Genomic DNA, 22,638 nt, shown 5'->3' with positions numbered 1-22,638 from the left:
CCTAGAACTGCAGAACATTTGTAGAATGCTTCTGGTCATTAAAGACAGACTTCCACAATTTAAGTACGGGCCTGCTAGAAACTCCATCTGATTAGGTGAGGGCTTCTCACACCTCTGCTCCCAAATCCCAGGTGATCACAGAGCAACAGCCAAACTTCAGTCCACACATGTACTTTGCAATATGCCACTACCCTCAAATAAGCACTTGGAATGTATGGAACTACTTCATTAACTGCAGAAAGCTGTGTCACTACTTCTCCTTTTGGTTCCTGAAAAGGAAAGGCTTCGCATATTATTATCCAGAGTACTTTAAGGAAACCTTAAAAATATATATACACACACTATATATATCTCCACTAACGTCAAACTGCTTCAAAACAAGGAAGGTTGCCAGTCAGCTGCCAGGCTAGGTATTACTCAAAGCCCTACATCACTGGATATTACAGTTGGTATTAAAGTCATTTTTCAGAGGACTTCTATTCAAGAAGTGTTAGTCTGCCTGTGCTAGATGGCTTTCTTCTTCTCCCCCCCCCATTCCTATTCTTCTACTGACCTGTGGAAAACCTTGAGGCTGAGGAAAGGTGCCTGACTTTTCCAGGGGTGTCCAGCAGACTGCTGTTCTCCACCCATTGTCAGGGGCACATTCTTGCTTAGAGACAAATAAGGGTCAGATTAATAGAGCAACAATTATCCATATGAAAATGCATCTAATTGTCATGTAATGTGTATGTTATTTGTATGTAAAAGCTCCAGAAGCCCCAACAGCTCATTGAGCTAACATGACAGCTGACACTAAGCTAGTTCTTCCAAATGTTACTGCTCTGCACAACAGAACTTCATATAGTTTATTTGAGAAGCTGTATCTACATAGTTAAGTACACATTATCTATACATTAAGTACATTGGAAGACTGCTCCAATTCATGTGGAAAAAGCAAGACATTCTTCAGGAATGAAGATGATTTTCTTCAAAGTGTTTCCCTTCTTGCAGCCTTCCCTTAGGGTTCCACAAAATTCACTTCCACAGCAAACGTTTCTCTATAGACTTTCCATGTTTTAGACTTGTGAGGGTTATCCAGCTCATTTCTGGGAAGGTAGAGTCTGAAACACAAGATTCAATAATGTATTTTGCAGCCTGAGGTAACCTTTGACTTTAAGTAAGCCAAGAGAACTTAAAGCTCAGCTCCAAAGTATCAAATACAGCCCTGATTTTGAGCTCAAATATTAGCCATACCTGCAGGGGATTTTTCACCTGAAGTAGCCTAAGAAACACAAGTAACCTGACTCCCACACACAGACACCTCCCAGAGCCCCAAGATACTCAGGAACAGTCTTGCAGATGTAAGAATCAGTATTACATTCAACCAAATGCCTCTGTATGGGATACATGTGGCAGGAATTTACTTGCTATCAGTAAAGTCAATTTGTATTTAATTCAGTGTTCAAAAAGCTGAGCAGCCATGTTCTCCGCTTACAATGCTTACAAAATTTATAGTGATCACTTAGCAACTGCTAATCAGCTGTAGCTGAATCTGGAGATACAAGGGCTGCCTTAGCACTGCAATATACCATCTCTGCTGTGATCAGCCAGCAGACAACCCTCTGTCATTGGTTTAACCTGCCTAGACCACTGCATCCAGACCATAATGTGCATTGCTGGCTCAACATTAACTCTACAGTTGGAATACAAACTCATTGCTACCTCCTCTCACACTCAGGTCGGACCAATTAAGTTGATTCCCTTTCTATTTCACTGTTCCCCCCCCACCCCCATCTAGATTATCACATTTAGGTCCACAGGAGAAGGACCTCATGTCTCTGCATTTCTACATCACTCTACTAGCAAGACAGAGACAAGCTTTTGCCAGCTGGAGTCTCAAGAAAAGCCTGTCTTATCAGGAGCTTGATAACAGGAACAGTCATTCTTTGGGATCCCAAGCATCAGCATCAGATAACCAACAATACTTAGAGCTAGCATGGAGTCACAGAATTGGTAAGGTTAGAAGGGACCTCTGGAGATCTAGTCCAAACCTCAAATGAGTGGCCCGTACAGCCTTGGCATTATTAGCACCACACTCCAACCAACTGAGCTAAACCTAACCCCAACCAGTAAATTAAGCTGATTAAGATAGAGATCTCACATGTTCAAAGCACTTGGCACAGCACAAGTGTGTACAAACTACCTTTCACAAGTTCATCACACAAGTCAGACAGCCTTGATCAGTCAGTGATCTCAGCATTATGTTTAGCAAGTCAGCTTTGTTCAGACAGCAAAAGTTAGCATCTGAAAGCAGTCACTGATCACTTACCTGTTATTCTCAATAAATGAAGTGTTGAACCAGAAAAAGAATGGGCAGTCATCATAGCCTTTTGGGAGAGCCTAGACATAGAGACCTTGTTTAAGGATTCCATTAGACAGGACAAATTGTTTTTACAGGCAGGAAACTTGTCACCTGCTCTCAGTAGTTCAAGAAGCTCCAGCAGAGCTACTACTTGAAGAAGTCTAGTATGACACCAGAGTTACTCTCACAATAGTTTTGAGACCAGCCAGCCAGACTTAGGTTAGAGAGTCATTAAAAGCAGCAGTGCAACAGGGACATCTTAATTCAGTACCAGTGTGAACAACCAAACTCCCTCCCTGCCCGCGCAGGCTGATATAGCAACACTTGCTACTTCGCCAGTCACTGCACAAGGGATGGAACAGCTGTTGCAATGGGGCCACCCCACAGAGCAGCACTGGGGAGGGAGGCAGACTCTGCTCCACACAGCAGCAGAGCCACCAAGACCCAGCTGCAGTTCACACTGCTGCTCCTACTCAAGCTCAGAGGCTTGTCTTCACAGTTATACTTACAGATTGCGACTCAAATCTGACTTTCACATCACCTCTTATAACAGGGCTGTCTTCCAAACCAATGACTACAGAGTCATTTTCAGAATCAAAGAAGAGCTGGGAAACAACAGAATATACATGAAAATCTACTACAAGGAGACAAGAGACTAATGCATGACAATACCAAACTACTCATTCATTGCAAACAGATGATTGCAGTGCTGTAACAGTAGCCAACAATTCATGTCACCCAGGTCTTGAGCAAATTGTTACTTGTCTTTAAGAGTTGGTTTCTAGGGAAACTGGAAATCTTACATCTTTCCACTATTTTTCCTTTAGCAAGTTTTGGATATTTTACCTTCAATAGAATTTACAGTGTCTAGACAGTCTCATGCAGTATCCAACTCCTACAAGAACATACTTTCACAGAAGCTAAGAGTTTATTTATATGTTGATTCAGCTAATACAAATTCATAGTATTCTTACCTTGCAGTTAGCCTGCGTGGCACATACACACTCTAGTACAACTTGTTTTCTCATTATTATCTGCACTTTCATATCAGTTCCATTGCCCTTCCCAACTCCTAAGAAGAAAAAGTTGCATTATACCACAGTGCATAAGTGACAATGAACCATCAATCCCACTTGAATGTGTCTTCTTTCAGAAAGACAGACAGACCTTGCAATAGATTGGAGAACTTGGATGCAGAAAGCAGCTCAAGCTTCAGTGGTTGAAAGCTGTACTTTGAAGTAGCAGCAAGTGCTGCTAGAAGTGGCCTACAAAAATCTCACTCCACTGACTGAGCAAGAACAGCAGTTTAAGACATCCACCCCAAGAGTGAGTAATGCTGAATATCTGTAACTATACTTGTACTCAGTCTTTTAACAAGATAAGAAGTGTGTATATCAAGCTCAGGGACATTAATGGATCCAGTTCCATATGTCAACCTCACCTGGTAACCAATTCCCCTCCCAAAACAGGGCAGGTAGGATGTGAGCCACCATTTGACCAGACACCCAGAAAGAGATCCACCACACAGTGGGGTAGGGGGGATGGCATTCCAATGTGCTTTTCACTGCATATTAACTGTGCCCTTTGAATGCTCTAATTCTAATAGAATTATGTTCCTCTCATGGGCTTAGGAAGAGAGACAGTACAGAGTTCTGTACTAGGAAACTATTACAAGATAGAGGAATGCCCAAGGTCAGAGTTCTTACCATGTATAGAGTGGATTTTGAGGTTTTTTATTTTGAGTTCTCTCTCTGGTGGGAGTTTCAAGTTATACTTGTTTTTCAGGATCTCATAATACCCAACATACCTACTCTGTAATGCAAAAAACCCAGATACATTATGTACAGCTTTTGCACCTCACGGAGTAATTCCAGTCAAAAGTAGGACTAAGTAGATCTTCTAGTCTGTAGCCCCTTAATTCCAGTGCTAAGTAGAAAGTACTCAGTCATTCTCTTCCCCCTCCCCAGTTCAAGTGACTAAGCAAATTGAACAAAATTTTAAACACTATCTGCATTTGCCATTTCAAGAGGAAATCCGTACTTTGAGTCTAGCAGAAAGTGAGTCTAGCAGAAAGTGAGTTTACACTGTATGTTTAAGCATTTCACTCCTTAAAGAGCTACAAGATGTTTCCATTTTAAACAAGTACATATTCAAAGATTGTTGCACTCCATTGTTTTACACTAGCAACTAGAATGCCTAAGCCACCAGCTTTATCTTGACACATCTCCGCATATCCTGTTATGTGGCAAGCCAAGATGAGTAAGGGCCCCAAACTGAGGTCTGAGACAATGTTCACAAGGAAACACTAAACATGCCCCATTTCTGCAGGATGCATTCCTCTACCAGCTACAGGAGTACCATAGCCCTTCCCAGGCCACACTACAGGCTTCAGCGACTCCACCCAGCTGTCCATATACCACCCAGTTGTCTTACAGTGCTATCTTTAATACCAGAGCTAATGAAGTTATAAACAGAAGTATAAGGAGTGTGCTTGGATAAAGGTGAGGGAGATATGGTACAACCCTGCCAGCTGATAGTCTTTCTATAAGGAAAAGACTGAAGAGTACAGTAAGTTTCTGTGTTCAGAATGCAGTAGGGAAGCTACAACTCAAAACAAGGCAAGAGAAGGGTTTAAAAGCTCACAAAGGTAGTTTGGCTACTGCTACTGGACCCACGCTGGCTTACCTGGGATGGAGTTTCAACTCCTTGAAATTTGGTGCTTGTACTTCTATCAGTTCTTCTCTCCCCAAAGTAGTCCAAACTCTCCTATATAGGAGAATTTCAAATGTTGAGACACTTCCACCATTCCCCTTCCCATGCAGGGGAGGGTAGTACAATTCTGACTTTTTAAATTCAAATCTAGTAATAGAGTGCAAGCCAAGCTATGCAAGTGAGCAGTTACACAATACTTATTGCCTCCCAAGAAAGCTCAACTAGAACAAGCATTACTAATTAGAAGCCAGACACAGTAAGTTTGTCACCCCAAAGAAAGTTAATACTTCTTTGCCTTTAAGGAGTCTGCATTCATAGGTAGTTCTACACTAATTCCTCATTATTTCTAGCATGGCCCACGGCAGACAAAGTTGAATATTAGTTTGGATCTCTACAGACTACACCCAGCAAAAAGGAAGAAACCAAACCAACATGCATACCACCTCACACAAAGTGACCTGCACCTCCAGCAACCAGGTCTCCAGACCAGTATCCCTGCTCTGGTATATCAACATCATCTTGCCCAGCTGAGTGCTTCCTGATCTCTCCCTTTTTCCCCAGAAGGCTCAGAAGGGCTTCTTGCAGTGGTGCTGGCAGTCAAATCAAATCTATAGGCAGATCTTGATGCCTCACAACACTTGAGGGTGATAATGAGGGCAAGAACTGCACAAGACTACTTAAGCATGCTCAAAAGCCACTAGTGATTTTTTAACTGTTGCTCAAGGTCCTAGGTCTATCAGGCCTGTCCCCTCTCCCACACCCCCCGGAAAAAAAAAAAAAAAAAAAAGATCATTTCAAAGCTGGTATCCCATTAGGTTCCACTCTCTCAAGTCTTCCTGATCATGAAGAGTCTTTGTCAAGAAGGAGTTTACATAGTATCAAAGTTCACAAAAAAGCTTTTTCAGGGACTGCTTAAAGTATCATTTTTTCAATATAGGCTTTTTACAGATTAGTGCATTCCAACAATTAAACAAATTCTAAAGGAGCACTTCCAACATCAAAAAAATGAAAGTTGAAAGAGAAACATCAGTTTTCACCTTTGCACTCTCAAACTGGTCACTGTCTATGAGCCAGGTACAGATCATTGTTCCAGTCCTGCCTGTAACAGAAATAAGACATTGAGCTACAGGAATTTAAGTGTATTTACACTTATTTTTGCAAAGATGAAATTATAAACCATAAGATGGAACTATGCCAAAGGAGGCAACATATAAAACTTATTCTTCTGAGAAGTACTAAGACAAGACAGCAGTTGGCTAGGTTGTTCCTTGAAAGCAGTCCCTACTGGCCTATATCTGTGGCCTCCATTTAGCAGGGGACAAAGTATTTTACACTAGATAAGACTAGACTGGTACTGCCAGCCCTAGAAGTCAAGCATAACTTCTCTACCTCAACTTTTCCAACCCTACTAAGGCAGCAATTACAACAACCACTAGCACAAGGACTCCAGCATTGTCTTACATTTGGATTTAATGCCTCAGAGGTGGCATTACCCCTCCTTCCACCTGTTCTACAAGCTGGTTTTGGCCTGCAGATAATTTCAATGCCTACTTTTATAAAGCCTTTTAAGCCACGTTCCACACTGGGGATAAAGGCTTCTGTATGATAAGTAGCCCTCAGCTTTAATCTAAATATTTGGAGTAGTAGAGAAGCTGGCTGAAGATGAGGCAGGTGTACACAGGATACTTTTGCTTATTTGCTCAGCCACCTACATACTTCCATAGCTGCTGCACTACTACAGACTGCAGAAAGCACCTGCAGGTCAGCTCACATGCAGAAGCTTACACTAACCTCTCCCCCAAAGAGCATGTTCTACTCCACATCTCACAGTGCCTTGTGTATCTTCAAGATTCAGCAGCACCCAGGATATTCCCCATCCCAGAATTTCCCATTCTGGAGTAGCAACATTATCATGCAGAATGCTCAGCATAGGCGACAGGCTGGCAGGGAGCTGCTGTAGCAGCTAAACACTTTTGAAAATGGCAGCTTCAATAGCTCTCTATCCCCAGCCTCTATCAGCACAATCAGCATAGCTGGAAGTTATTGAAGACCACTTTAGACATTAGGTGCCAGTTTAGATTAAGAACTGATTTGGACTAGCATTGCACAGCCCCATTTCTAAACAGGCAGCATTATACTGATGCTATTTGCAGTGACAGCATGAGATGGTTTTAGAACTAATACTTGTCAAGCTACACTAGGTTTTGAAACTGTACTTAAAGAAGTCAAGATAAGAATGATGTGCAAGTAATCTGTGACATTTACAGACAAGAAAGTCCCACCTTTGCCTCCTTTGCAATGAATTGCTATGATGTTCTTTTCATTTTGATTCATCCACTCACGGACACTGGCAGTGAATTTCAGCATGTCCCTAGACAAGAAGGAAATTAGTGCAATTAAGATACCATTTGGAAATATTACTGCCTTTTCTTTTCTGGACAATACTCACATTAGCGCTGGGACATTGTGATCATCAATAAAGATCCTTTCTACCCTGTAATGGAAGTACTTGGGGTCATAGCCTTTTTCACCTATAAGAAAAAATTAAAAAGAAAATCCAGAGTTATGCTAGGAAAGGGAATATGCTTGCAACAAGAGTGGCTTAAGACTCCTGACTGCTGGTCTGAGCATGTATTTGAGTGGTCAAGTACAGTATTGATAAAACTGATAGATCTAAAGAAAAAGATATGAGTAAGTTTGGCTAGAAGACAGGCTCTATTTTTCCCCCCATACCTTTAATTTGCAAATCAAGGTTCATCTATGGGCAAAGATGGTTATCTCTTCCCACACAGGTTACTTAAGGATCTGGAAGTTAGTGCTCTGAAGTACTGTCAGGGACAACCCAACAGTCACCTACAGATGAACTGTGAGGAGCTACTGCCACCTTCCTCCATGACACTTCATGCATCCCTCCGCTGGCCAGCAGGACAGTTTTGCTTTTTCAAGGCTTGAACATCAATTCTTACTTTGTGTCATATCTTGCCAGCTCCAGCTCTGACACTCTGCTATTTAGCTGTAAACAAACCACAAGATAGCTGTTCCTGTTACTTTTTTTTTCAATCATTTCAGCTACCTCTGAACAAAAGGGCTCAACTCCTTTACTTCATTCTAAGACTTCACTAACAAACTGTCCAACATTACCCTAAACTCAGGTTCTTAGTTTTCTGTTCTCTGTAGTGATCATGTTCTGCAACTCCTTATACAAACACTGGTATGCTACATTAGATGCTCAAGGTCAATAGCCATGTAGAGGCCAGAAGGCCCAAGTAGTTGCAAATTTATCAAAAGCACAAATTCTTAGAGAAGATCTCATACTGTCTGCATCACATTTTCAAGAGATGTTTCTCTGTTTGAGTGCTAGTTATAGCATAACATATGCTATACTGAAAGACTGATACATATACTTACTGCAGAGGTTGTAGACTTTATAGCAGTCTTTGTGTTTGGTGTCCAAAAATCTTGCAACTTCCTGAAAAGTTAACAAGATACTAGTTCCAAGTTCAGAGTAGTTAGTGCTCTATTTATTTCTGCCACCCCCTCACTATTTCCTAGTGCAGTCAGCAACTGCAAAAAAACAGCCAGCACTCAGACAACAGGCTTTTACAGACCACCAGTTCAGATTCTCATCTACTCTGAAAGTTCTGCCTCAACTATCTTCCTTTCCATCCACATTTATGCTTAATATGAAGCAGCATTTCTGCCTCCCCCCCCCCACCAAAAGGCATGAATGCCAATATCACATGTCCTTTATTTAGAAGGCTGGATAATTCTGACTGCTCACACTAGTAGCCTGGGACAGAACAGATTTGGTTCTCTGAAGTCTTCCCAAAAAAAGGGAGCATCACTGCACCAAGTATGTCATGTTCTGCACAGGAGATGCATCTCACCAGGCTCAGCTGACAGTCTATACCACAAGCAGTGCAGCAAGTTGGAGACCACCATTTAGACATTCCAACCAGCAGAACGAGAGGTAATTTGACCCGTAACTTGCCCACACAAACTACTGGAAACCCAGAAGTGAAGCAGCATTCAGAAACACTGAACTCAAGAGAACAGAGAGGCTTTTTACCTCTATAGGGTTCCTATAGAAAGACTGCTTCCCAGAGGACGGAAATGACATTGCAATAATACGATCTGTGGAAAAAAAAATATGATTGAGAACAACATTATGAAATTGCCAATTCCTACCCTATTTATAGGAACTGCCTGCCCATTTCCGAGACTTGCTGTGCATTTAGCATAGCCAGAGCAGGATCAGCTATGATGAAGAACAGAGCCTTCCTGAAGGATCAACAGTCTCCATAGGATCACATAGAGGCAAAAATACTACATTAAGCCAATCAATAGCTTCTCTGGTTCCCTACACCTCCAGGGAATTTCCATCATTATGTACAGCATATACAGTCTCTCCCACAAAAGGCTGTTAATCCTTCAGAAGGACATCAGAGTCAAGAACCCACATTCTAAAGTCCCACAAAAGAGGAATAGACCAGGTTTGAATTTATGAAGTTGAGGAAGCCTTTTCAGTAGACTAATGAAATCTAACTATATTAGTGTTTATTGACTGCAATAACTGGTATTAACAGGATGTTACAGGCTACAAGGTACCATTTATTCCTACAAGAGTTCTACAAACCAGTAACATAAGTGAGATCCAGATCAAAGCCATCTTTCATGTAACGCCTTTTGTTTTCTGAAACCTGCCAAAAAAAAAGAGTAGAATTAAAAGTCTTCCTAAGGAATGCTGAAGATCAACAAGCATTGCCTATTATTATGCATTCATCTGGACTATAAGGTCAAGTCATGAGTAGCAGAGGCTCATTTTGCTATAGCATTAACCAAGAGTAGCCTTTATTATGTTACTGTAAGTAACAGAGGTTCCACATAGAGATTTTGCTCTGAAGTATCAAAGTTTGTTCTAGCGAAAGGAATGTTGCCAGTTCTGGCAGCTGCAGTATTAATCTGGTCATTGCAATGTGCCTGGGGGAGGAAGGAGAGTTACAGACAACATAACCAAGACTGCTTATTCCTGAGTATAAGTGGATTTAAGCTTCAAGAATAGCTTTACCAATGAACTTAAAAAAAAAAAAAAAAAAGCTCTTACAACAGGATACAGCTTCATGACATCTGCAAGTTTTCTTTCCACCTGCACTAAGTGGCATAAGAATTAAAATCTCCAATCTTTCCATGTGAGGGAAGGTGATTTACACACCACACAAACTAGTGATCAGTCAGAACATTGTGGTATCACAATCAACCTAGATGTTGCCAGCTATACTGAAGTTGAAGGCAGAATCCCAGTACCCTATCAGTGACTCAGGGCAGAGGTGTTGCTTAAGCAATATTATCAGTTTCAAACCAATCAGCTGTGGGCAGTCTTAACTATTGATAAAGACTGAGTGGTATCTGGGTAAGAAATAGAGTTGGAAATAGCAATAGTAGCCTAGCTGTGTTACCAAGCCAGCTTACCATCCTCCTGGTCACCACTTCAAGTTGTTTCTTTTGCGAGGCTAGGCGGAATATTCTTATTAGGATGACAATTCTCAGAACTCGAAGAAGAGCAGCCACTCTAGATGAGAGAGTCAGGTTCATCATGAAAGAAAAAAAAACAAAATAGCTTTTAAACCTAGATGCAGAAGTATTTTAAAAGTTGTTTCAGAGAGCTTAGAGCTTTATTTCATGTACCAAGCTAAGACCTCTCACACTGATTTTGGAGAAATTATATTATAAGCTTGAAGAACACCATGGTTTATCATTGAGGGTTTTGGGGACACACATACTGAACAGCTCTAGCAGAACTAGGCCCCACCCTACTTCCCTGAACAGGCTTTTACTAGCATTTCTGCTCAGCAAGCAACAAATTCCCCAAACACTTAATCTGTTATTAACCCTGAATTTGTTCCCTGAAGCTTATTCTCAAGTGTACATTTAAATGTAAATAGTCACCTCAAAAACAGGTGAAAAAGTAGCTAGACAGGCTATGCATCATGCTTTAACTAAGAAATCTGAGAACAGATCAGCATAAATCCTGTGTTTAATCATTCAGCGATTTGATAAGATGATTTAGCTTTCTGAGGGACTTTGAACTGCCACTGAACTTTGAAGCAGACAAGATGCTTATGTGAGTGGTTCTACAGAAGAAAATCACACAGGAAAAGCTGCTTTTGTGTATCTCTAGGGACTAAGGCAAACTTCACCATTTAAGGAGTTATGTTAGCACACACTAAGTAGCATATGTACACATTTCAGGTCCTGATATACTTGGGTGAGAATCTTACTACTGAAGCTCTGCTGGGCAAAATATTTAAGTACAAAGGAAGTATTACTGAAATTTTATCCCATTACTTCCAGCTGAAGACAGCTGACATAGAAGTCAGAAGGACAAGGCTGTCCTGGACATTTTAAGGTCAAGTCTTCGTTTCTCCCATCTCTCTCCTAGTCCAGAATCACCCTCCTATTGTCTTGAGGGCTCCCTTAAAACTAGTAGTCGGGCACGGAGACAAACAAGTGATGGAATGAGGATTCAAGCCTTTCTCCCTGCCTGGACTGCAGTTGTAAGAAGCAGCTCTGTAAGTTTGTGGGATTCAACCAGTGTGCCTTCTGTCCTTTAGGAGCTAATACATAACTAGCTGACTTCATTTGAAGAATGAGAGCTGGGTAACAGTTTGAAGTCCCTTTATAGGTTAGCAGACTTTAAGCAAGCAAATTTGTCCAAATCCACCCCCCCCTCCCCAACCAGGTTTGGAGGGTGTGGTCTCTCCTTTAGGGCATATTATCCTCAGAGACTGCCACAGAAATGTGGCTATTGCCATACTCATAAGCTCTAATCTATATGAAAGTTGCTCAAATTTTAACTATGCTACGACTGTAAGCTGCTTTAAGGCCACCATCTTTTTCTGGAGGCAAAGCTAGAGCAGCGAGAGGACAAAAACCAGATAGATCACAGGGAATTAGCTGGACCATATGAACACAACTGGAACATTAGCTGGAAAGACCCTGTGTCTCAATCTGGGATATAAAATATCATCTGCTACCAGGTGGTAACACTTTTCTCCAAGCAAGACTGAAGAGCCTTTACCAAGAGAAGCCCTATAGACACTCAAAAGTTGCATGGGTGAGGCCATAGGTACCCAGCTGAGTACCAATAGAGAGCATCAGTATCAGTTTCTTTTTCTGGCCTGAGGGCAAAACATGTTGTTCTGAATCAATTTCAGCAGATTAGAAGAGAAGGAGTTTACACTGATCTGCAACATGCTGCATTAATGCAAGATCAGGCCTACTATCAACACAATCCAGAAGTGACAGCAGTGAAGATGCCCAGTGACAGGGCTATTGCTGGTGAGGATCATTATCTTATGATGCATCTTAGCATTAAAGGCAAGAAAGATTGTTAGGAAGACTGTGCCCAGAGATACAGGAAGTCATCATTTAACTCCAATTAACATTGAGAAGTATGTGATGAAAAAAAGCATTCTGTGATACTGAGACTGCAAATGCTACTCCATAGACACTTCTAGTTTTTGAAACCAAGTCACCATTTGAAGAGACTGCTAGTCCTTTCAGACATTTGCCAACCCTGGATTCTTGAACAACTAGACTTAAGAGTTAGTTTCTCTAGAAAAGCACTTTTCCATGCATCTAGTATTCAGGTAAGAATTTAGAAGAGCTGAAATTGCCCAAGCTGGTGCAAGACAGTCTCACTGCCTCCTTCAGACCTAGCACAGATTAGCACCTGATCTGTGACTTGTCTCCATCAGGAATGGACTCCTGTAGTTTGATCAGATAATCTCCTGTGACAGGAGTCAGACGAACATGAACTAATTCAATTCATATTCCTGTAGAGCGTATGCTCTCCTTCCCTAGTAGAGGACAAACTTCAGCACATACTACTATGGGACTCTTGGGAAAAGAAGGTAGAGAAAGCAGGATCATCTTGTGACTTTCTATTTCAAGATCCATTGCATGGAGATCCTCCCTCAATTCTCTACTTTCCCTGTTGTTTCCTACTACAATCCAGCTCTTCATTTCACTTCAAGCTCTCCTTTCTTAAGCAAGGCTGTGTTCCTCAGAGCTTGGGGAAGCAGCACATTTGCTGGCATCGCTTTAAATTTGTCCCTGCCTTTGAGACTAAGACAGTCTAGAATAGAACTCTAAGACCTAAGTTAAGTCCCTATTCTTTATTAGCCTATACTATGAAATAGTACCATCACTTATGATATAATATACACACATCTGGTTTAAGGTGTCCCAAGAAGATCTCTAGAAGATTAACAATAAGGAACTTCACATTTAACAGTTGTTATACAATTCTTACCTTGGTATCTGATCTGTTTCAGCAAGGTCAGAGAAAGAGTATGTCATGTTAATTAATAGAGTGCCCACCACAATGAGCGCATCCAAAATATTCAGCTTGGACCGGAAGTAGTTCCTGAACCTGAAACAAGGTGAGTTTTAGATAGATGTGTACACAGCTGGCAAAAAACTCTATCATACAGAGGTACTTACAAGCAATCCAGAAAAGCATACTAAAACCCATGTTGGAGAGGAGAGAGAAGAGCAGAGCTCTTGTACAGAGGTACTGTTAGAGTAGGTTCTCATGAAGTAGATAATATACTAAGCACTGAAATATCATCAAGGAAATCTTACAGCTGGTCTACACTGCTCAAGTGATAGCAATGCAGTTTCCAGGTGCCCATTTGTACCAAAGGCATTTTACAGGTTAGCTTATATAATGGTAATAGCCAATCTATGCAGCCAAGGCCCTTGCCTATGATGAGGCAGGTAGCCTATAGGACAACCCCTATTTATAGTCCCAAGCTTAAATTATTTTGTGACTAGCTTTAGGTCTTGCCACACTGACTTTATCTTTGACCAGGTCTTACCCTTCAACAAACACCCTCAGGAGAACATCGATGAGGAAGAAGAGTGCTATTGCCAGGGAAACACCTTCAAGAATCTCTCTAATGCCTCTTTTCTTTTCACCGAGAGCCAAATCCACAATCACAACAATAATGTCCACAATGATGAGCACAACTCCAAATACTCTGCAAGAAAGCAATACAGATCAACTTGAGAAACAGAACTAATTACTGACATTCCCTGATTCAGGAGCACAAATCTAGATTTGTTTTACACTAGGACAAGTGTGGGATTTCTTGTACAAGATTCAGGCCTGCTTGCATAAGCAGCTGAACAATTCAGAATTGCATTTTTGAAGCAATCTGCAAGAATGGCATCATCCACATGGAGTGCATATTTTCTACTCCCTCAGCTGTAGTTACTAACCAATGATTTCACAATTATTTAACAGTGCTGCAGATGTGAATCTTTAAATACACAAGTAACAATGTCTTCTTTTGACACCTGCCACTCAAGAGGTAGAACATTCCCTTAAAAATACATTGTTTTCACATACAGCTGACCAACTGGCTGTTCAAGGCCTGCTGCTTAACCCTAGGGTAAGCCATTAAAAGCTTTTGCCCCAAGCCAGTAGCATTTAGAATTGACTTTCTGCTGTTCCTGGAAAAAATGTAGTCATATCTGTGGTTTAAGGCTTCTTTCCCAATCAAACTACTTTTTTGAAGTCTTTTTAGGCAAGAGACAGGGGTGTAATTTCCAGAAGCAGCAGGCTAGCACCATTGTTTTTCAAGGGACTCTAAAAAGATCTTACATCTTTTACATCTTACACTTACATAGTGGAAGTAGCAGCTACATCTACCTCCCCCATACCACTATAGGCATGATCTTTACCTGAATCCAAATGACATGACAAATGGAGAAATTTTTCTCCTAATGGTACTGTAAGAGAAGAAAGATAGTGTTAACACAGATGACATTTTACTATTGATATTAACTAGAAAAGCAGTGTTATTGCAGTTCACGTTCTTTTGTTTTTAAGAGTTCTGTGTCACACTAAGACAAAGTTATTCAGTTATATTCATGATGTAAATTAAGGCAGTACTTAAGCAATGCTTTGTCAACTTGTTAGAAACTATATTCATTAGCTACAGACCCTAGAAGTACACTATTCATGCTTCTGCAAAACACTATTCAGTGTCACTGAATTTGTGACACCAGAAAACTGGGTGTTATATTGCAGACAAGCTACGAGTTTTAAGAAGTGGGTTTACATAGCAGCTATTGGTCAAAAGAGACTTAAGCATGTACATCACTTAGTGGATGATATGAGATACTAGTTTATTGCAGAGTCAGAGGATCTGAGAAAAGGTACTTGTTAGTAGCTCAACTACCTCTGTGCTCCTGAAATATGAAGAAAAGTTCCTCTACCTTCACAAGGAAACCTTGGTTTAGCTTTCAGATTGAAAAAATTCACAAGTGTCTTAAGACTGACATTACTGAAACCAAATTCTTTCAGCTGCAAGAGTTATTTGGGGCCCTAACAGAATTTTCAATACCCATTTTCAGTTAAGGAAGATTTATCGCCCAGCAGGTAAGCTCTAAGGCTTCTGGTTTTAGGCTAGGCCTTTGTTAACCTAGTAAGATGTAGTGACACAAGTCTCCTCCAAGAGCTAAGATAGACATGAAGTATACAGAGAGTGGCTTCTGAATGGCAATCTGTTGAATCTGTTAAGGTAATCTAAGTCATCTCAGGACTCCACTCTAAGCTCTGAAAGAGCTTAGCCACTTAACACACACCTCCAAGTAAGTTAACAGTAGAACCTACTGGAAGTTCTGACATACTAACAAGAAAGTTTGACAGATTCCTTTGTCATGCACATCCTTTCTTGCCCCTTAAACACATTTGCTACAGTTTTCCTCCCATACCATTAGAGATACTACAGTTACAGAAAGTTTGTCAAGATCATTTGGGTGCAATATGTATTACTGAATCAAGTTACTCATTTCCTCTAGAGTAGTTTAAGCCTCAAGTTCCACTTGCATATCAATAACTCAGCAGTTTAAGACAAGGCTGGGTACCTTAGGGGAGCGCAGCTTAATTCAGTAAGCCCAGCAAGATACTTCATCAATTCTGTCAGGTTCAGAGATGCATGGTCTAACCAGCCAACAGGCTGAAGACAAGCATCTTTATTAGGTGCATAAGACATCTGAACATATACACTACTCCAGTTCAGCATTGCCAACATTTCAGAGTAGTTACAGTGAATAACGCACAAGATTTAAGTACTTCACTTAAAGTCTTTGAGATGCATTTATAAGCACCAAGTTTTGAATTCTATAAGGACATCTTGTCTCAAAGTTAAACAGATAGTTGACTTAATCTCACTGTTCTCCCAATACAGTAACAGACAAACTTCTCATTACCCAATCACTAACTGCTATAGCCTACTTCTGTCTTAAGTCAGTGACAAGTGATACAGTCAGAAAATAACTACTTCAAAAATAGAGTTAATCACTAGCAATTTCAGACAGTTCAATCTTGATAAAGGTATAGTACCTTTGTGTTCACCATTCACCAACATTTGTTCTTTTATACTTTCCCAGACACATTGGGTTAGAAAAATTTATGCAATATAATGAGTTACTGATTTTCCAGTAATGACAGAACCATAGTCAATTCCTGGGTTGAGCTTTCATCTCTAGAGACAGAGAAGCTTCCTGAACTTACTGATTTTATCATGCATTAGAACAAGTTTTATTATAGAGTGATTTACTGGGCTTCTCTAAATCAGCAAGCCATCTGCCTTTTCATTTTGACTTTACATTCAAGCTTTGAGGTAAACAAGGCACTTAGCTTACCTGGAACAGCTGTCCGGTTCATTATCCTCATCACAGCCATCATCAATCTTTATAGTAGGCTCTTCTGCCATTGGAGAGCTGACAAAGGAATAGCACCAGTCACTTCCTAATGCAGATGTCAACCTTATACATGACTGACTTACTCCCAAATAGTGAACAGCAACCTGGGCCATAACACAGCCATAGTATCAGAGTTGGGGACAGACTTCCCTATATGTTGGCATGGCAGAAGCCATTGGCTTGTACTGATATAGTTCCACTTAGCAAATCATCTTTCAAGAGTTTCTTTTGAGGCTAGAGGAGAACATATATGCATTTACCTAGAGCTTAAGGGGTCTGGAATAGGGTATCTACCCAGCAACTGGCATTCTAGCAGTATTAACTGACCTTACAGAAGTTAAAAAGCATTTCACCCAGTTACAGCATCTCACTTCTTTCAACTGCCTGGTAACGTGTGCTTCTCAAGAAGCTACCTCCTCTGTCCCTCTTTCTTCCCCTCCTCACTTCAGCAATCCAAATGGATTACGTGTAGTTAGATTTTTTGGAAGAAATTCACTAAAAACAAAGAGTTTGCTGAGGACTCCAGTGTCCAGTCCACACTCTGGAAGTGGAAGAGACATGCAGATGCAAATTTACTTTAGAAAGTCCAAGAACTAACGCTATTTTAGTAAAGTACTTGTTCAGAAAAATAAACATGTATATCAGAAAAAAGTCAGAGTACAGAGGTGTTTGTCCAGAGCAGAATACCAGACAGGAAATTGGAAGACCAGAGTAGCAGCAGCTGAGCTAATGCTAGAACAGCACTTTGTCCGTGGCTGCTTGCCATAACTTCCTTAAAGGTCTCTTTAGATCAAGTTTTCATTCAGCCACCTGAAAAGAGGCCTTGAAGGTCCCAGGTTGTAAAGAGTAACATCCAATGCCAAAAATTTACATTTCAGTCTTCCCTACAGAAACACTGTGCTGCATAATAGCACAGCCACAGCAAGTTTTGCTGTGTCTCTCTGGCATCATTGCTATTTGTGCAGGGCCAGCTGCATACACACATTCAATATTGATGCTTCCATGCTGTTCTATGGCAAATTAAAACATTTTTGAGGTATTAATTCACAAAATCTAAGTATTCTTCATCCTCCACAATAGGCCCACATACTGGCACTGTTTCTGCCATGTGGACCACCCCCCTTTTTAGCCACAAGTCTAATGACTTGTTATATCCTACAGCCCTAGCAACTAATGCTAATATTGCACCATCTGCATTCAGAACAGGCTAAAGAATAAGAGGTTCCTTCCCCTCCTGCCTTCCTCAAAGGTTTTCAGTGTTTAAGCCTGGTTTTCTGTCTCCAGACATGTTTCCTCACTTTGCTCCTAGAAAGGAAGCAAAGTTACTAGATATACATGGCCATCAGTTATGCTCCTGGCTGTTTAAGGAATATTCACCTTCATATTTCCACTTAACATACAGCTGAAACCCTCCACTTATTAAAGGAGGTTTAATGAATGTTCCTGCTATCACAGGATTTTTGCTGCAGGTCACATGCTAATGACATGCACACACATGACATGCACAGCTTTAGGTGTATGGACAATACTGACTGATTCAGAGCAAAAGATAGTGTCAGATGCTGCACATCAATTCTGTCACGGGCCCCAGTTATGAGTCCCAAGCCCCTTTAAAGTACACAAGAACACTGACATCTCCGCATCTCAATTGTGCAAGTCTTAACCTGAGGCCATAGCTTCAGACATGCAGAGGAGCACAGGTCAGGGCACTACAAGGAAAGTAGGTCTTTTTCAAGCTCTGGAGGTGCATATCAGAGCATGAGGTACCCTAGATTCTACTTGCACCTTCAAGGCTTGCTTGTGAAAAGCAAAATTAACCATTTTTGATATTAAAAAACAACTAGTAAGAGCCAAATTTATTACATAGACTCGCAAGACAGCTTCCACAGAAGAGTTAGAAGAACCCAAAACACTTGCCCAGCACTGTTCAGAGGTAAGTGCTGGCAATTCTTAAACCTAATGAAGAGCAAGAGTTGCATCTTGGGTTCAGGAGCCAATCTTTGATGTAACAAGACACCAGACAAGTACATCGTTTCTGCTGTGCTCTCACAGGAATCTAGTTCTGGATAATGCTTTCTTCAGATGATGTTTATTTGGCTGAACACCTTACACCTTATCCATCACCTAAGCTGAAACAAGCTCTCTGCCACAAGCTACTGCATCTAGCCTTTCACTGCTAGGGTGGCAGGGAAGGAGAGGGAGATGTCCTAGAAGGACTCATTTTCCATCCACACAGCACACGAGCTGCTGTAACCGCTCACAGAGCGGGAAAGTTTAAGACTTGAGGCTTTTTAGGGAAAGCAGGGCAAGATGCTGCCTGCAGGAGATCTTGACAGTGTTTCCAAAGGCCAGAGAAGAGCAGGACTCACTGCCATGAACCTGCCACATGAGGCTAGGCACTCTGAAGTCCTCAAGAGTAGTTGCCAAGGTGTCAATCACAACGGCAAGCCTCCTTCCTTGAAGATATCACTGCTCCTCAGTAACAGGATTTGAGGGAGGCGGCATGGGGGAATACTAAGACGGTATTAGCGTAGCCCATGACTCTTCTCACACCTGGTCCTGCCCAAGGCACTAAGCCTAGCTCTAGACAGAGGCGCACGCGCTACACACCGAGGCTGAATGCGGACAGCAGCGCAGGCCACCCCGCTCACCTGGAGGCTTCTGCCATCTTCAAGCCTTGCTCGTACCTCACGGTCGTCATTCTGCTGTTGCTCCTCTCCGCAGGGGCACACCTGGTCAGAGGGAGGCAGTCAGCCGGCCCCGCCGCGGGGGCTCAGCCCTGGCAGGCCGCCGAGGCCCCCGGCGACACGGCCCAGGCACCGGGCGCAGCGCTGAGGCGCCGGGGACGGGCCCGACCCCCTCGCGCCGCCGGCGGGGGACGGGGACGGGCCCGGCCGGGGGAGGGGAGGGAAGGTGGGAGGGCGCCGCCGCCGCCCCCCAGCCGGGCGCCGCCGCCTCACCTCGGCCCGCCGCCGGCTCGGAGTCGAGCGCGGACACCCGCCCCCCGCCCCGCAGACTCAGCGGATTTCTAGAGGGAGAGGGAGGGAGGGAGAAGGAAAAATGGAAGGAGGAAAGGAAGAAAGAAAAAAAAAAAAGACAGCGGCTTCCTTCCCTCACCCGCCGGGCCACACCGCGGAGCCGGAGCACGCTGCGACCCCCCCGGCGGCACCACCTAAATGCGGCGCGGCCCGGCCCGGCCCCCGCCCGCCCGCCGCTGCGGCTCGTTTCGCCGTAATTGAGCACAAGTGATGGGTAACAGCGGGCCGGGCCGGGCCGGGCCGGGCCGGGCCGGGCCTGGGGGCAGGTGCTCCGCGAGCGGCCCGGCCCGGCCCGCTTCTCGGCCCGCATTGCTGCGCAGCTTCTCACTAGTCAGATGCATCAGAACCAGCCGCTCCGCGGTTTGGCGGTGGTTTTTTTCTTTCTTAAGATTGATTTTCTTTCACGCCGCCTCACGCATCTCCTGCCCGGCCCTCCGCGGCTCTGCTCCGGAGGACGCTGGTGCGGACAAGCGCCAGGCTCGGTGCCTGTCCGCGGCAGGCACAGAGCGGGTGGCCTGCCTCCTTCCCCAGCAGAAACCTGGGCACCCGGACGCCCAGAAACACAGACACCCAGACACCCCAAAACCTAAGCACCCTGAAACCCAGGCATCCAGAAACCCAGGTGCCCAGAAGCTCAGACACCCAGAAAGGCACTGAGAAACCCAAGCGCTCAGACACTCAGAAACCCAAGCACCCAGGTGTCCAGAAACCCAGGTGCCCAGCAGCTCAGACACCCAGAAAGGCACCGAGAAACCCAAGCGCCCAGAAACCCAGGCACCCAAAAACTCAGGCGTCCAGAAACCCAGGTGCCTAGAAGCTCAGGCGCCCCAACACCCAGGCGCCCGGCACCACCGTGCCTCCAGCTCGCCGGTTCCCTCTCTGCAGAGAGCTGGGGCCCAAGGCCGTGAGCTCCGGGGCAGGACACCGCCTCGCCCCACAGAGCCCCATGCACATCGTCAGCCCTTGCCAAAAGTCAGCTAATTAGTAGTAGCTCCATACAAGCATCTGACAGTAAAACACCACTTCTTGTTATTTCTAAGGCCTAGAAAGATTTTTCTGCAGCAGGGTCAGCGGCAGAGGGAGCTCAAGGCAAGCTTTTGGGGGCTGCTCATGGGGCTGCTGGAGTCGTTGCGGGGAGAAGTGTCGCCTTGCTGTGTTCCCTTCCCCTGAGAGAAATAAAATCTTTAAGAGAATGCTAAGGATATGGGCAATTTCTGGATATCAGATTAAATAGGAAATTTCCCCTTCAGATCTGTTCCAGATCCAGAGTAATAAGTACATGAATCAATACCTAGTACAGGCAACAGTAGTAAGAAATGAGCTAAATATGGTTGATAAATTAAGATAATTGTATGTATTTGAGAAATAATTAAGCATGGGTAAAAATTAAACTGGATGAGGAGAAGAAATATCAGATTAATTTGCTTTTGGTTGCAGAAAGTTTTGCACATGGAGATTGTCTGGTACATGGTTCCTGCGGTGACCCTGGGTATCCTGAGATTGCTTTTGGCAGAGACAACATCTGTGGAGTGCTTTCAAGCATCTGTGAGTGCAATATTAGAGAAGAGTGTAGAAATACTGGAGTCTGGTTTTCCTTGGCAGGGCTGTGTAAGCAGTAAGGTGTGAAAGCAGTGTTGATGTTTTCAGGTACTGGAAACACTCCATTGGCAGCTGGAAGGCCTCTATTTTGGCAGTATGCACTACACACATTGAATACCAGCTCCATAGAAGTACCTCTTCCAAAAGGATGCAGGTGCACTTAGAATAAAAATGAAAAACACTTCTTCCCATTCATCATGGCATGGACAGAAGTCTGACGCCTGAGCCTCATGGCCCATGACAGCAACATCACTGGTGCTCTTTCAGCATTGATAATCTTACAGCACTGGTGATGCCTTAGCGGTATTGGAAGCTCTCATGTGTCACCATCAATTTCTAGCTCTCAGCTGGTGGAGGGAAGTCTAGAAACATGACCCAAAGTTCCTAAATCCAAAAATAATAAAAAAAAAGTACTGAAAATATTCTGTTTTTTAAATCTATGACTTGTAAATTATTTTCATTATACTTTGGTGTTTAACTCATGATATGGACATCTAAACACTCCTCAGAATTCAGCTCTGATCTCAGGACAATTATTCATCAGTATGAAATAGTAGAATTGTCAACACAATGCAGAAAAGGTTGAACGCTCAATAAAAAATCCAGTTCTGTACTGGATAAAGAGTAGGATGAAGTATGCACATCTCAGAGAGGTGACAAAATACTTTAAATTCTAAAAATAACAGAGAAGGGTGGTAAGCAGAATCTCTTAACTTGAGAGATTTCAAATCAATAGGTATGGCTCATTTATATCTGACAACTTAAAAAAGACAGAAAAATAATTTGATTTTTATTAAGCCTTGGGATAACAGCAACATGGAGAGAAGTGGGGAAAAAATCAATTCTCTGCCAATATTAAAGGCAGGTAGATCAAATGACCTGGCAATGATAGATCTTTCAGCCTGGCTTTGCTCCCAGACAAAATGAAAGCAGAGTAGATACAGGCTTCAATTAATAAAATATTAAATAAGCCTAGTGATGGTAATCATAATTAGTGCCAATCACATGGGATTATGCAACATAATTCCCATCAAACCAATTTATATTTCTAAAGCAAGATTATGCATTTCATTGATAAAATGAAAGCGTTTTGTTGCTTCTGTAAACAACTGTCTGGCTAGAAAATCGCATTTGATTTAAAAGGTAGAGGAATATAAAGTCAATCTGTTC

At 42.6% G+C, this 22,638-nt stretch overlaps 1 protein-coding gene across 2 annotated transcripts; it reads right to left on the bottom strand.

The window, feature by feature from the left end:
* Positions 1 to 813: 813 nt before the first annotated feature.
* On the bottom strand, positions 814 to 19,859 carry LOC134140938 (phosphatidylinositol 3,4,5-trisphosphate 3-phosphatase TPTE2-like). 2 transcript variants are annotated; one of them, XM_062576708.1, is made up of 19 exons: positions 19,792 to 19,859; positions 19,483 to 19,563; positions 16,772 to 16,849; positions 14,804 to 14,851; positions 13,936 to 14,097; positions 13,368 to 13,487; positions 10,523 to 10,622; positions 9,690 to 9,753; positions 9,123 to 9,187; positions 8,462 to 8,522; positions 7,503 to 7,584; positions 7,336 to 7,424; positions 6,091 to 6,152; positions 5,027 to 5,107; positions 4,048 to 4,153; positions 3,316 to 3,413; positions 2,851 to 2,946; positions 2,309 to 2,379; positions 814 to 1,100 (listed from the first exon to the last, which is right to left on the bottom strand). In XM_062576708.1, exons 2-19 carry the CDS (start codon positions 19,530 to 19,532, stop codon positions 998 to 1,000), a joined length of 1,536 nt encoding a protein of 511 aa, XP_062432692.1. In that variant the 5' UTR covers positions 19,533 to 19,563; positions 19,792 to 19,859; the 3' UTR covers positions 814 to 997. The 2 variants fall into 2 exon arrangements, with proteins under 2 accessions (XP_062432692.1, XP_062432683.1); XM_062576699.1 differs by lacking the exon at positions 19,792 to 19,859 and having other exon boundaries at positions 19,519 to 19,670.
* Positions 19,860 to 22,638: the final 2,779 nt, after the last annotated feature.

Source organism: Rhea pennata, chromosome 1 (assembly GCF_028389875.1).
Source record: "Rhea pennata isolate bPtePen1 chromosome 1, bPtePen1.pri, whole genome shotgun sequence".
NCBI classification, from domain to species: Eukaryota; Metazoa; Chordata; class Aves; order Rheiformes; family Rheidae; genus Rhea; species Rhea pennata.
The sequence above is the reverse complement of the archived record's forward strand: the minus strand, read 5'-3'. Positions and strand labels throughout refer to the sequence as shown.